The 14804-nt window shown below is 32.2% G+C and overlaps 1 protein-coding gene across 2 annotated transcripts; it reads left to right on the top strand.

Annotated features, from left to right (window-relative positions):
• The first annotated feature begins 5132 nt into the window (after positions 1–5132).
• On the top strand, positions 5133–13944 carry LOC123711041 (solute carrier family 22 member 1-like). 2 transcript variants are annotated; one of them, XM_045663435.1, is made up of 7 exons: positions 5133–5419; positions 10037–10145; positions 10942–11042; positions 11565–11716; positions 11913–12521; positions 12766–12947; positions 13544–13944. In XM_045663435.1, the coding sequence occupies exons 1-7, from the start codon at positions 5250–5252 to the stop codon at positions 13703–13705; spliced, it is 1485 nt and encodes a 494-aa protein (XP_045519391.1). In that variant the 5' UTR covers positions 5133–5249; the 3' UTR covers positions 13706–13944. The 2 variants fall into 2 exon arrangements, with proteins under 2 accessions (XP_045519391.1, XP_045519392.1); XM_045663436.1 differs by lacking the exon at positions 5133–5419 and adding an exon at positions 9540–9571.
• The last annotated feature ends 860 nt before the right edge of the window (positions 13945–14804 follow it).

Below are 14804 nucleotides of genomic sequence, written 5' to 3'. Positions count from 1 at the left end.
TCAGAAATCTTCTAATTTATGACGAGATTCTAATTTGTCAAATTATTATTTCTTAGTTATTAAGTTATGTTAAATGCTATTGTCTCGTATCAAACTCACGTGTTTTTGTTAAAAAATCTCATGTACTTAGTTTATAATGATAAAATAGGACAACCTCTAAGTGCCATCATTAAAGCTCAATGTCTTTGTAAAAAATCTTGTAAATGAGAGATAAAATTAATGTAAAAATGCTAGAAAAAACACCAATTAAATACTGAACTTATCAAAAAAGCAAAAATGCAAACATATTTTTGTTTATAAAATAATTAAAGCATGGTAAAATACTAACTGTTCTCGCGGAAACTCTCATTACAATCATCTAGTTGTAATCCTCCAAGTTCCGTCTGTTTTTAAAAAACGATTTCGGTTCCTAAACCGTATTCTATTCTTTCAAAAATAGTAATATAATAATACAAAACCTATTCGGGTCGCAACTTAATGTAACTATTGACTTATACAGAATCACCATAAAGAACTAATAAAACTAATTGAATTCATATAAACGCGAATTAAAATTTACATTGCGTTGTATCATTGAAAATTTTCACGTAAGGTAACATTCGTACATGAGTTATGATTTAAATTATCTCTAATGATAATGAATAATACACCTGAGGTTGTTATTGGACTTAGCATGTATAGTGTTTGTATTTATAATATAAGACATTATCGAAATATATACACCAATAAAATTTATTGAAAGCATTTATGACTATAAAAATCTTATGTAAAATGAATCTCTATTTCCCTAGGTCATCGCATCACGCTTGAAGGTATGGAACAATTTTCCTAATTTTTATTTGTGTTTGATATTGTGAGAAAGTTCACAAAGTATATAAAAAATAAAAAAGAAGTTCAAAATAAATGTATAAAAACTTAACCACAATTTTACATAACTGTCAGTTGTTTGAAACAATTATCAGCGATTGACAGATACGTAGAGTCACTATGTGTCGATAAACACTTTTTTTTTAAATAATATTTATTTTCATTAAATATTCATAGTTAAGGCAAGGAAACACCCGTTGGATCAACGAGTAATTAAACTAAATATTAAATAAGAGAATGTTTGAGATTTATTTAAGGAAAGGAAAAGTAGTTACCTGTATCGTGTTTTTTTTATCTAATATTCATTTCATGATGATGAAATTATTTACAGATTTTTTTAGAAACAAATATAAAAATTAAACTCAACCCGTAAAGAGTGTTAGTCTATAGTCTTTATAATATTAGGTCCTTACATATGAAATTGGCGTTTTGTCGTACTGGCCACTTTGACAAATACCTCCTCATTTGTTAGGAATTTCAAATTCAAATTTGTACAGCCAAATCCTGCCCCAAGCGAAAATTAACCCCAAAAAACTTACTTGTAAGCGTGTTTGGTGGACTAGTATTGTTCATTGCAGTTTTCTCAAAACTGGCCAGACTATTACGGCTGATGTCTATTGTCAGCAATTGCAAACCATGATGGAAAAGCTAGCGGCTAAACAACCTAGGCTGGTCAATCGCTCCACGCCACTGCTACTTCACGACAACGCTAGACTACACACTGCACAACAGACGGCTAGCAAATTAGAAGAGCTTTAATTGGAATGTCTAAGAGTCATCCTCCGTACTCCCCGGACCTTGCTCCAACAGATTACCATTTTTTTCGAAATTTGGACAACTTCTTGCAGGGGAAAAAATTTAACTCTGATGGGGCAGTCCAAATCGTCCTCACAGATTTTATTGATTCCCGTCCGACTGTTTTTTTTAGTAAAGGGATCAATGAACTACATATGAGATGGCAAAAGTGCATAGAAATCAATGGTTCATACTTTGATTAATTAAATATATTATATTTAAAAATATTCAACTTTTTGTTCCTCCCATACAAAACGCCAATTTCATATGTAAGGACCTAATATTAGATCGTTATACTATTATTATAAGGTAAGTAGGCATTAAAGTTTTGAAGGTAATCTCTGGATCAACTGAACCGATATCGAAGATTATTTTACCAAACGAAAGTCATGTTATTTGTGTGTTATAGGCTATATACCTAGTCTAGCCATAAATACTGAAACAAAGTAAAAAAAAATCTAAAGCAAATAAAATTTATTACTTTTACAGTGTTGGCCAAGTGTCTTCAGCGTGCGACTCTCATCTCTGAGGTCGTAGGTTCGATCCCCGGCTGTGCATCAATGGACTTTCTTCTTACGTGCGCATTTAACATTCGCACGGACGATGAAGGAAAACATCGTGAGGAAACCGGCTTGCGGTAGACCCAAAAAGTCGACGGCGTGCGTCAGGCTCTACTTACCGAATAGATTAACAAATAATCATGAAACAGATACAGATGTCTGAGGCCCAGAGTTAAAAAGGTTGTAGCCTTTTTATAATATTATTTGGGTATGAAAATTGTGACAGTTCTGTGAGTGCCCAAAATCCATAGCAATGGACGAATCCTGGCTTCGCCATTCGATTAAATAAACAGTCCTTGATATAGATTATAGACCGTCACCTACAATTGCGTAGAAATTTAAGGCGACTACATCCGCCGGTAAGATAATAAACATTTTTTTTGAAATAGCTATGGGGTGGTAATGTATACCTTTTTCATTGAACTATTATTACGGGGACTTTGTAGACAGGACATATAAAAAAATTGCGCTAGGAAATATGTAAGCAACAGCGGGCAAGATCCCTAAAATTGTTTTGTTTCACCAAGATAAAAGCTTTGAATAGTTGGATCATGCCCATATCCCCATATGCGGTGAAAGTGGCCATAAGTGGTTTGAGATCGATTGTTTAAGAGAATCAGGAAGATTTTATTATAATAATTTTAGCTTTAAAGAAAGACATTCAAAGTGCATTAGTCTGAAAAGTGGTTACCTCGAAAAAATAAAATAACATTTATCTAACGATAATTGTGTCATACTCATTATTCTTTTTATTGAACATCCGTAGTAACATGGCCTCTATATATCTTATTTTTCTATACAGTGGGCTCACGATTGACGTAATTCGCAGATTTATACATCAATGAAAACTGCTTCCACATCCATCGTTATTCTCCAGTTTTGGCCTCCACCGACTTTTTTGTTCTGAAACCTCAAGGGAAGGCTTGGTGGACATAAATATGGTGCCGAAACTGAGGCCTAATTTCAGGTGTACTATAAATATAGTATTGCAAAACTTTATGACCGCTATAATTGTTGGTTCGCTCACGCACGAAGTATATTAAGTAATCAAATCAAATTGTAAAAAAATAGATTTTGTCTATGTTAGCCTACAAACTGTTCAGTTCACCTAATACTTGAGTTTTAAATTACTTATTAGTATTAAGTTTACCAGCTTTAAAAATAATTAAATAATATTTCAACTCGTACAACAAAAGTATATACCGTGGTTTTCATAAAACTTAATCAAAAGAATATTTACGTGTAAACCAAATAAAGTTAGTATACTTTGACTCATATGTGTTTGGTCCATTTCAGTCGATATAGCTACAGTTAAAATGTTCTATCAGCTTTGTTGTTATATCGTATTACAGAACAGTCACACACACATTTTCGCGTAAGTGAAAGGCAAATTGTACGTTTTTTTAATAGTATTTCTGAAAAATTACATTACAAAATAAAATTCATTTTTACCTACAACAAATTACATTACAACGAAATAATCCAGATATTTAAACAGCTGACATTTGAGGGCAATTGTACGGTTTTTAAATTATTATATAATTCACGGACTAAAATTAACATTTCATTTATTTAAATTATATGTTAATTAATGCGTCATTAGTCTATAAAACATTTTCAAACCTAAATAACGTAGTAAACGTAGTTAACAACTTTGTACTCGCAAAATTAGGATTTTTTAAAATATTAAATGTTAAAATTCCCACGTGGATATGCTTAAAATCTGTATATACTAAGTTAAGTTCTGTGTGTATAACATTTCAATTCGAACAACGAAATATTAGCGCGTTTAACCATGTAAACTCGGCTTTACAATATTAAATTTTTAATTTTCCTCTTTGTGACCATAACAAGCTTCTTTCTTCTTCTTCTGTTTTTTTTTGTAAAACATAGCAACAACCTACTAGATACAGCGAGACATATAAAACAAATCACTAAAGAAGTTTGATAACATTTGTGACACTTTTTAAGACGAACGTTTCTTGCTCATGTCAAGAGGACCTTACCCTCTGTAGAGATATCGCGTCGCTTTGCTTCGAATGATGTGTGCTTCCCGAATTCTGCTGGCTGAACTTTGTTCTCGATCTTGCCTCCGTCAGTAAGGTCTTGGCCACTTACTCTGTGACTTTGAACATCAACAGCGATCTCGATTTAAATAGTGTTTGTACAGAGCGATCTCAAGAAAGCGACATCACTACGACGGATATTGAAAGAACTATACCGAACTTACAAACAAAAACGCCAGGATCAGTATCACTATGACTTGCTGACGGAGTTTAATCCGCGAACGAATCTCATTCATCCAGGAATAATTGCTATTCTGGGTATGATCACGCAACCTTTCCTAAATCTTCAAAAGAATGTGGCATATTTACCTAGTCATTTATTAGTTTTACCTATGTAGTATTAATGTACTTTAATAAATAATAATGTATTTGTTTCATTGTAAATGATGTAATAATAAATAAATAAGAAGCCTTTGAACAGTCAGGTAGCTAAGAAAAGTCCTAATGTAATCGTGACAAGCAATGGCAAGTATAAACACAGTTAGGGAACTTATCCTTAGGGGAGCGCACGTCTAAAACAATCTACAGTTCGAAACTGTTCGTATCTATTCGCATCTTGCCTTCAATAATATGTGGACGGAATAATTTCCGGCAAAAGAAAAGCGGAAGCAAAATGTGCAAGTGCAATAAACGTTCATTTAAGGAAATTAAATTTTGTATATAAATTACAATTGCATTATAAATTTATTAGTAGAAATAAATCTAAAATTTATTAATACATAATTAACCGAATCAACTGAGTTAGTCTCACAAGCGCCAGCGCATGATCTATTGTATGCTACATAGTATACCAATTCAATGCCATTCAGTATGTATTTCACTCTCAAACGTTCATAACGTTTGTAAAAATTTAATAATATCACAACAATATTTTGAATTGAATTTTGAGTTGTGGAAACAATTATGGTAATTGTGAGGAAAAAATAAGCGTGAAATCGTAATAAAACCATTAGTTTTTACAATGAGTATATCAGTGAGTGAGAAGCCTGTGGGGCTTGACACTGTATTGGAGAAGTTCAGCATCTACCAACGATATCATTTAGAGAAGATCGCACTTATTTTTATAGCGCATCTGGCCAATTCGATTCATTGCAATCAATATATTTTTGTCACGGAAGCAGTAACTTACAGGTATGTATCGCATATCTTCAGATTATAACACAATTTACCAGGAAAGAGATATATTTAATGTAACTAAAAATGCATAAAAAATATAAACGTATATATTCATTTTACGTTCTGATTTAAACAGAGAGTTATAGCTAGTAACCGGGAACCGTACAAGATGCAATATAATGTTAATTTTAAATATTAAGCGTGTTTACTAATTTGAATGGTGTGTTACTACTACTAAGTGTTGACCACGATTTACTTTCATGGTTGAGGTAATTAAATACAATTTAAACTGCACACATTCTGTACCAATGTACAGATACCGGCAAACATCTTGAACAAATGTCCTTGCCTGCAGGCGGAGGGCGGTGGTGCGCGGCGGCGAGTGAGTGACGTTTCGATCGCGTGATTGGTAAATCAGTTGACGCAAACTTTCCCCCACTCCCTTGTTTAATGCTCAAGAAATTTGCCGGTATCTGTACCATGGGTGACCTTAGTACCTGTTTCTGTTACTTAAAACCTTTACGAGGAATGTGACATGACTTTGCATAATTATCTATCTATACAGTATATATTGATATAATTTTAATATACCTTCCTAAATTGCAAGAAAACTAGTACATTCAGTCGTAACTCGTAGTCGTACAAGGAAAGTACGTAAACATGTAGTTTTATCTAAATGTTGCTTTTGACGGGAATTATTTGCTGTTATTAAACATGGATTTTACATAATACTATGTTTGTTAATACTATTTATTTAGAACAAACATCGTTAAGACCAGTTATTTAGAACGAATATCTTCAGTGCTGCTCTTCATCTCTGAACTTCTGCCTCTAGGGTTTACTTGATCGGTCTCAACTCTAGGGCGAAGAAGATCAGCCTCGAGTTCTGGTTCTGGAACATTCCACTGAAAATCGTCCAGAATAAATATGACTATAATTTATAGAAACATTTTAGACAAAATTTTTTGACGTTTAAAAATATCTTCTATTGGAGTATCTTATTCGGCCGCTGCTCTAAAGCAGTATTAATTATCAATGGTTATCTAGCATTATGGCCTCCTAAAATAGATAACGTCATGTATCTAGGAAACTTAAGATAGTTGTCCTTTTAATATATCTAAAGTCGAATCTTGGTTATTGTATCAAAACTCATTATTAAAATCAGGATCGATTAACGTGATACACATCGTAAATATAATTCTAAGATGTGATACAATTTTAATAGGTATTATAAAATTTAAGTAGGTTTAAATAGGTTTTTTAAAAAACATTAATTAGTGACAAAACTTTTTCATATAGTTAACATTGTCTAATTATTCAATGGATCGAAAGAAGTTTATTTTGTATCAATAAATTTACTATAATTAGTCTGGCCACAAATACTGTAACATTTCTTTTTTTCAACTTTTTAATTATTTTGAACTATATTGTTTTAAAAACTGCTTTCGATTTTGCATGATGATGAATACGAAACATTTTTCGTATTCATCATCAAATTACAATATGGAATGGAGTGTTAAAGAAAATAGGATCGCAGTGATCGCCTTGCACAAACTGGGTATGGAGCCGTTGGTCATATTCCAGACACTTCAAAAGCTTGGTATCAGTCGTATGTTCGTATATCGTACTATCAACAGATACAGCAACATTTCGTCTGTTAAAAAGCAGTGCCTTTTTGACAGGACTGCTTTCGATTGGGGCAGCCGCGTGCTGTTAGAACTACAATACTGTTAATGCTGCTAAAGCCAGAATTAGTTGGAACCCCATTAGGAAGCAAAAAATCTAATCATGAGAAATGAAGATATAATAAGATAGGACTATGTCGCGTATTACAAAGCAAGTCGAAAAACTCGAGTTTAGTATTATCGTCGATATACAGGACATTCCCTCAATCAATCTTTACAATTAATGAAAGTGGATCCATCAAAACGCTTTCTGTCGCTATACACAGATATACAGCACAGAAATATCCCCTTTACCGATGAACAAATTTTGGTGGTCAACATTTGGTCGGAAAGGTACAACGTGGTCATCATTCTGCGTCAGTGATGGTGTGGAGGGGAGTGTCTTATCAAGGAGTCACACAACTACATTTTTGTGAAAAAGGAGTGAAAACTTCTGCCAAAGGTCAATATCAAGGTACAGTCTTGGATCATGTTGTGAAACCTCTCAGCACTACACTTTTTAAAATTATACAGGACTTCCCACCAGGTCACAAGGCACGAACTACCCAAGCCTGACTTGTAACCAACATCTTCCTACTTACCATAATTTTGTTTATTACGCTCTTAATGAGGATTAAGTTTTTATTTAGTTTTTTTTCGCGAAATTTCACACATTTTGGATTTAAAAAAATAGATTTCTTCGAAAATCTAAAAAGTGTTCCAGAGTGAAAGTTATTTTGTTGATCCCGACTGCAACCGATTAATGATTGATGTCAAAGTATAAGTTAAGTTGTCATTGATTGCATTACCAGTATTGGTTAATATATATGTACGTTTTCCATATGTACACTGAGAGTAAAGGAAGTTATTGTAAAAAAATCGGTATGACAATTCTATAGACAAAATGTCCTTCCAATAAGAAGGTTCAACAACTACAGCAACGGCTGGAAACGCGATCGATAACTTAGGAACAGAGGCCAAAACTCTTAGACATTTCTATGCTCTTAAGTATTGGATATTATATTATACATAAATAAACTAACAATATTTGATGCATGTAATTATTAGACTTAGACAAATATTATTCAGTAATTAGTTTAATTAAATAAGTGAGAAAGTGAGTTAAGCAATATTTTGTTTAAAGATACACTTACTAGTAAACACACAACAATGAAAATTACGAAACACTCCAGGCAGACGTGTTTTCTGATGATTATTTCTTAGTAGAGTTTTGCGTACTCCAATCAGGATCTTTTTAAGAAACTTTACCAGGAACTTATTGAGAATAATTATATTATATAGTTTATGCAGTTGCTTATTTTTCTATTATGGTATTTTTCGTAAAAGTTAAGCCATTTTGTAATTGTGAACAATTTTGAGAATACTGGATACATTGTTATTTAATTATTTTGTTGGATGTCCCAATGTTCTAACAATAACGTGAATAAATTATTTGTAAAATAAAATAAAAATTCATCGTTATATTTATTATGTTGGATGTCCCAATTTTCTAACAATGACGTGAATAAATTATTTGTAAAATAGAATAAAAATATTGAATAACGTTCGAGGTTATGTATACAATGAAAAATGAAGTTTTATGTATAAAACAATGGCTAAAGTATATTTTTGTTAGGAATTATAACAATGAAATTCAATATTTACAATTTTCTTAACCTACATAGTAATAATAAAAATAATTACAAATTAATAAAAAGAAAATTTAAACAAATGTCTTAATAACATATTTATAATACAATTTTGTTTCAATTCAAATCAGTGGCGGTACCACCATCTCGATTTGGATCTTACATTTCTGTATCTATATCGTGATTGTATAGGTGACAAGTTGGTGATCCTTCTGTGCCTAAGATACGCCGACATTTTCTGTCTGAGGCATGTCGTGTATTGAATGCACACATAGACAGATTGGTGCACAGCTTATGAGACGAACACTGCTTTTCATGAAATATAATATAACATATCTAAAATATCGTTAATCTAATAATAATTCATTTAATCGATTGATTCAGGAATATGATTACATAACTCTATTAATTAATAGTTTGTTTATTTACAAATTTTTATTTAATTCTTTGGAAGGGATAAAAATTCTGATCATTGAAATAAGATTCTTATTGCATTATTAGTAATTATAAATCTAACATCGGAACATGATAAATAGGGGTACAGGATCGCGACCTTTGTGGACTGGTACCCGTTGCGGTCCGTAAAATGCAAAGCAAGATAAAAGTAAAAATAATTTATTAAAATATTATTATTCAGGAAATATTAAACGAAAGTGACGCGATTTTTATACGTACTGTGCACAATGAGTAATATTTTTTTACAAGGATAAATATTTAAAGGATCGTGAGGTAATAACAGATATGCATAACGACGTCTAAATGATGTAATATGAAGAATCAAACAAAACGGAGGGTACTGGTTTTCAACAGGCAGGAACTTGCCTTTTGGCAGTGTGTATGTTACTTAACTTCAGGTGAACCTTGTGTTTGATTTGTTTTATAAAAAATAAGCAAATGCAATATCTGAAGCCAACACGTTCTGTTGGCTTCAGATATTGTTGTTGCACTACTGGAGAATTTATCCAGTGTAGATAATATATTATAATAGCCGCGAAATAGATGATATTATATCGTATTTTCTTACGCGTAGGCGTTAATATGTCTTTGATAGAAGGAGATATAATGATGAGAAATATTTATTTATAATTACAATATTATGTTAATTAGTAGTTAAGGATTTGATGTTTAAACTTTTTTTTAATTCAACTTATGTTAAAATAGCGACCAACGCTCCCTGATACATAAAAATATTGTAACTCTGCCGTGTTAATATAAAATAATCATAATTATTTTTTAAATCTATTCTTACACTATTATGGCACTTAATTTCTCTTCAGATTAAACCAAAAAGTCTATTAAAGAGTTTTAATTTGTTCTAGATGTATAGACTCGCAGAATTTCAGCGAAACGCCGGAGATATGTGGCAAGAATGTGTCACAAAGTTGCAGCCACTGGGTTTATCAGGACCCTGACAGTTTCGTGGCTCAAGTGAGTTGTCATAGTATTCATATCTTTATTAGTTGTGATATTACTTATCTATAATAGTAGTATAACATTGCATGGCAGGATAAGTAATAATGAATAATGTGGTCGGGCTATAACGACAATGAAACGAAAGGGAATGCTTAGATATTTTGCCATGTGTGTAGGATATACAAAGCAACCGTGTAATGAGAAGTCGGATTGACAAGGCATTGTCCAACATATATGAACCAGGTGTAGCAAAGTCATGCGGTTATAAAAAACATTATTATAAATATCTGTTTAATAAATTACTGTTCAAAGAGTAAAATTCATTAGTGGATCAACTTCAACCAAATATATTTCATTAGGATTTCAGATGATACAACATGTGCATTAGATACTAAGCTACATCAAAAGCTCGTTATACTTTTAAGCTTTTTCTTAATAAACTAAAACTCTATTTTAAACTTTAAATACGCCTTATTGTTTAAAGTATAACTTTAATTCCTTTATCCTAACCTGTAAATGTGTAAATAAGTGAAATCAAAAAGTGAGTGAGAAAATTGAGAGTCATAACACATTTTTATATGAATCAATTGAACAGCGCTTGGCGTATGAAGCTAAACAAAAGTGTGAATAGAATTCGTGTAGAAAAACTAAACCTATAAAGATCTTATTAGAGCTGTAGAAATCTATTTTAACACATCATTTTTCGGAAATTAAGTACATAGGTCTTTGATTTTCAAAAGCTTTATTTTAATTTTATATAGGGCTGTGATTGTTGTATTTATATATATTGTACTCGATGCCTTTCTTATAGTTTGACCTCGCCTGTGAGGATTGGAAACGAACTATGGTGGGGACAGCGCATAACGTAGGTTATATGATTGGTCTGCTCATCGTTGGACCTCTTTCTGATAAGTAAGTCGTTTAAAGTTTTCATCTTAATCTAAGATAATAAAAATAAAATTCAATCTCTAAACCACAGAGTCATTTATACTAATTGTAAACCTTCAAATTACCATTATTAAAAGGTATATTAAGTACAATATACACATAGCAGTATTGGCCTAGTGACTGTGAAGGAAAAGTGAAGGACATCGTGAGAAAACAGCGTGACTATTAGTAATAGTTGCCAGCGTGTCAGGCGTAGAAGGCTGATCACTAACTTGCCTATTACAAAACACAAATTATCAGGAAACATACAGAAATCTGAGGCCTAGACCGGATTTTAGCGCCACTGGCTTAAAATATATATTTTTCTTTTGCCATATATATAATGTCTTGCTAACATATACATTATCTTACTTTGAGAAAAAAACTTTCAGTTTTCCTATAATGAATATTTTTTACGTTTTCCTTCGACAACTCCTTGATTTAATATTAACTTGTGGTTGTGGGACTTCAAATGCCTTATTTATGTTTTGATATTATACGTACCAGGTTCGGGCGAAAAAATATTGCCATAATGACGGGAGTCTTAGGTGGTGTTTTTGGCGTATTAAGAAGTTTCTCCAATTGGTACTGGTTATTCGTTGCCATGGAGTTTATGGAAGCTCTCATAGGGGATATGTGCTCGCCTATGTTCGTATTAAGTAAGTTTATTTTAGTACTGTCCACACAAAATTATGGATACAAACTAAATACGGAAATTTTTAATTCGATCGTAAATCCAATATATATTTTTCTAATAAATAATATGAATGCAATGAATGAATATGGAAAATAACAAATTACTTTACATATTTACTTTATTTATTGACGTAGCTTGCTAAACACTCTTTCTATCAGCGCTAGAAATCGTCTCTTCGAACAAGCGTCTAGTCTTCAACATGTTGGTGAGTTATGGGTATATAGTCGGCGGCGTGCTCCTTGCAGTATTTTCCTGGCTCATTCAAGATTGGCGTTGGCTTCTACGGGCCCTTTACACGCCTGCTCTTCTGTTCATCCTCTACATCTTCTTCCTCGACGAAAGCCCTAGATGGCATCTATCAAAAGGACGAAAGGAAGAGGCAACTGCAATTGTAGAAAAAATTGCAGCAAAAAATAATATAAAACTTGATCAAAACATGCTTGATAATTTAAGTTATGAGAAAGAAGAAAATAAAAATTTAAAAAAGATTTTAGCGAGCACATTAAAGTCTAGGAAATTGAGAACAAGATTCTTTGTTTGCGTTATTTGGTGGATGACATCTACCTTCGTGAACTACGGAATGGTTTTGAACTCTGTATCGCTACAGGGAAATAAATATGTGAACTTTGGTCTGACACAATTGGTTGATGTTCCGGGCTTGTTGATCATTACGAACATTTTGCTGCGATTTAAACGAAAGAAACCGTTGATAATTTGCTTTGCTCTTGGCGCTGTTATGTGTCTCGCACAGCCTTTTGTGCCGCAAGGTAAGTAATACTACCTTTTTTCCACAATTTTTTTAAAGATTTAAATAACAATTTGGATAGATAATGTTTTTAAGATTTTTATGGTGATTTTTTTGGTTTCTTTAGAAGTCTTTAAGAAGCTTTTGGATTCGCTTCATTAAAATAATAATGTTGAAAAAATACTAATGCAAATGGTGAAAGGTCTGTGCCTTCTGTCCTAATTCAGTGATTACGTGTCACATTTTTGTGATATTTTTACTTTCAGACATACAGTGGCTGTCCATAACCTTCTACATGATTGGCAAACTGATGTCGTCTTTCTACTTTGCCATTACATATTTGTATACCTCAGAACTATTTCCTACATACACTAGAAACTCCATGCATGCTCTGTGTTCATCTCTAGGAAGAGTTGGATCTATACTAGCTCAACAGACTCCATTGCTGGTAAGATATAAATTAAATAATTTATTTATCAAATTTTAGGTAACGCATTACGATTTATAAAAATCCAACACATATATTATGAACGATAGATATTTTGAATAACAATCCTAATACAAAAAAAGAAGATACATAAAACTTTTATATATTTAAATAACTTGACGTTTCGGGTGCTTTTCAGCTATGGTCAGCGAAAGGACCACATAAAGGTAACATAGTTACTAATTCATAATGTTTAGAGTCGATTGAATTGTCATATTGACGCCACTCATTTGCACAAAGCCGCTCGATTTTAACAAAACTGCCTTATTGTTCCTTTGTTGAAACAATATTGTTAATTATATACACTTCATTGTTATTTATATCACTCAATATCACATTCTCTTCGGTTTTGCCACATCTCGCCTAAATATTATAAAAATAATTGTCTGTTTATTGTTTTAGGACATTCATTATTTCTTTTGTATTTGGAGACTATTTAAAGTAAAGATACCTGTGTCTGGGTTCCTATTACGCACGTATCAGCAAAAATATCATGGGACTAGGGCAATGGAACAGGTTTTAGATATGATTTTGTTAACATTTATTTTTTCTTTCAGCTGGTCTACTGGAGTGGTTTGCCATCTTTCGTCTTTGGATCAGTCGCCCTTTTTGCTGCGTTTGTAACACTTTTGGCCCCTGATATATCAGATAACTCCCTTCCCGATAATGTTAAGGAAGCAGAAGCGATAGGCAAGAAAGACAAGGTTGTGAGCGCGTGACCTTTATGACTATGTTTCGGGCCATTAAGTATTAAAATACATTGATCTTAATATATTTAATTAAAATCTTAGTTACTATTTTCAATACGTGGATGAATGAAATGAAATGATTAAGCACTTGACGTTTTCTTTTGTGAACTTGCCAGCTATGGAATCTGCTTCCATCAGAGATACGAAGTCCAAGTATTTAATAAACTGTTTTATATTATAGTTCCATTGTATTATAACTTTAGTTTTTCTGTTTGTTATTTATTATTGTGTACTAGATTAGTACTCCCTAAGAAGAAGTATAATGATGTCATCTTAAATCCAAATTAAATCCCTTTCAACGCTTATGTCATATTTATGGAGTACCATTGTTATCAAGGGGTATCGCTATTGAAGTTGCGTGGTAGACGCCAGGGCCCATCTTAATCTTTAACTGTGACTATTACAAATGGTACAAAGTTATTGTATTTTGTCGTTTATTGTACATAGACATAGGAATGTAACAAACTCAACAATTATTTATTAATAACACAATGTACACTTATGAACGTCAAAAAAAATACATTGCTTGCTTCTAATTTTTTCATTTACTGCCAGTTCTCAAATCAAAGGCGTAGAACGGAAGATAAGAATTGGCAATAAACTCTCCGCCACTCTTTTTAATCGCCTAAATAAAAGTTGTAACATATGTATTGTAGTATAAACGAATTAATTTATTAAGAAATTAAGCGCTGTTCACTTATATTATAGTAATTTATGCGTAATAGATTTGATATTTTACTAATGAATTTTCACAATATTTGTAGGTTTTTCTCTATGCCGAATTTGATTTTGTTATTGCCAAGGTTTTTTTCTCACAGTTTTAAAACCATTTCAAATTGATTTTTAGAGACTGTATAACTGACAATTGTTATTTATAATGTTAAGGCTGTACAATGTATAAAGCATTAATAATTGCAATAGCCTGCCCCATCAAGATGGCGGCGCACCAGTCCCGTACCATGACAGTAAACAAATGTCACGTTTTACGTGTTAATTCATCCTTAAATTACCCGAATTCACACTTATTATTTTTTGATCAAAATCATTCCTTAACTAAATTTAACTTCAA

This window comes from Pieris brassicae, chromosome 6 (genome assembly GCF_905147105.1).
Source record: "Pieris brassicae chromosome 6, ilPieBrab1.1, whole genome shotgun sequence".
Lineage (NCBI taxonomy): Eukaryota > Metazoa > Arthropoda > Insecta > Lepidoptera > Pieridae > Pieris > Pieris brassicae.
The sequence above is the reverse complement of the archived record's forward strand: the minus strand, read 5'-3'. Positions and strand labels throughout refer to the sequence as shown.

Excerpts from the sequence above, each read along its gene's own strand:
- LOC123711041 (XM_045663435.1), top strand. The coding sequence starts at position 5,250 with ATGAGTATATCAGTGAGTGAGAAGCCTGTGGGGCTTGACACTGTATTG. Across the intron at positions 11,717-11,912 it reads CTCGCCTATGTTCGTATTAA|CGCTAGAAATCGTCTCTTCG; the intron begins GTAAGTTTATTT and ends TCTTTCTATCAG. Across the intron at positions 12,948-13,543 it reads CTCAACAGACTCCATTGCTG|CTGGTCTACTGGAGTGGTTT; the intron begins GTAAGATATAAA and ends TTTTTCTTTCAG.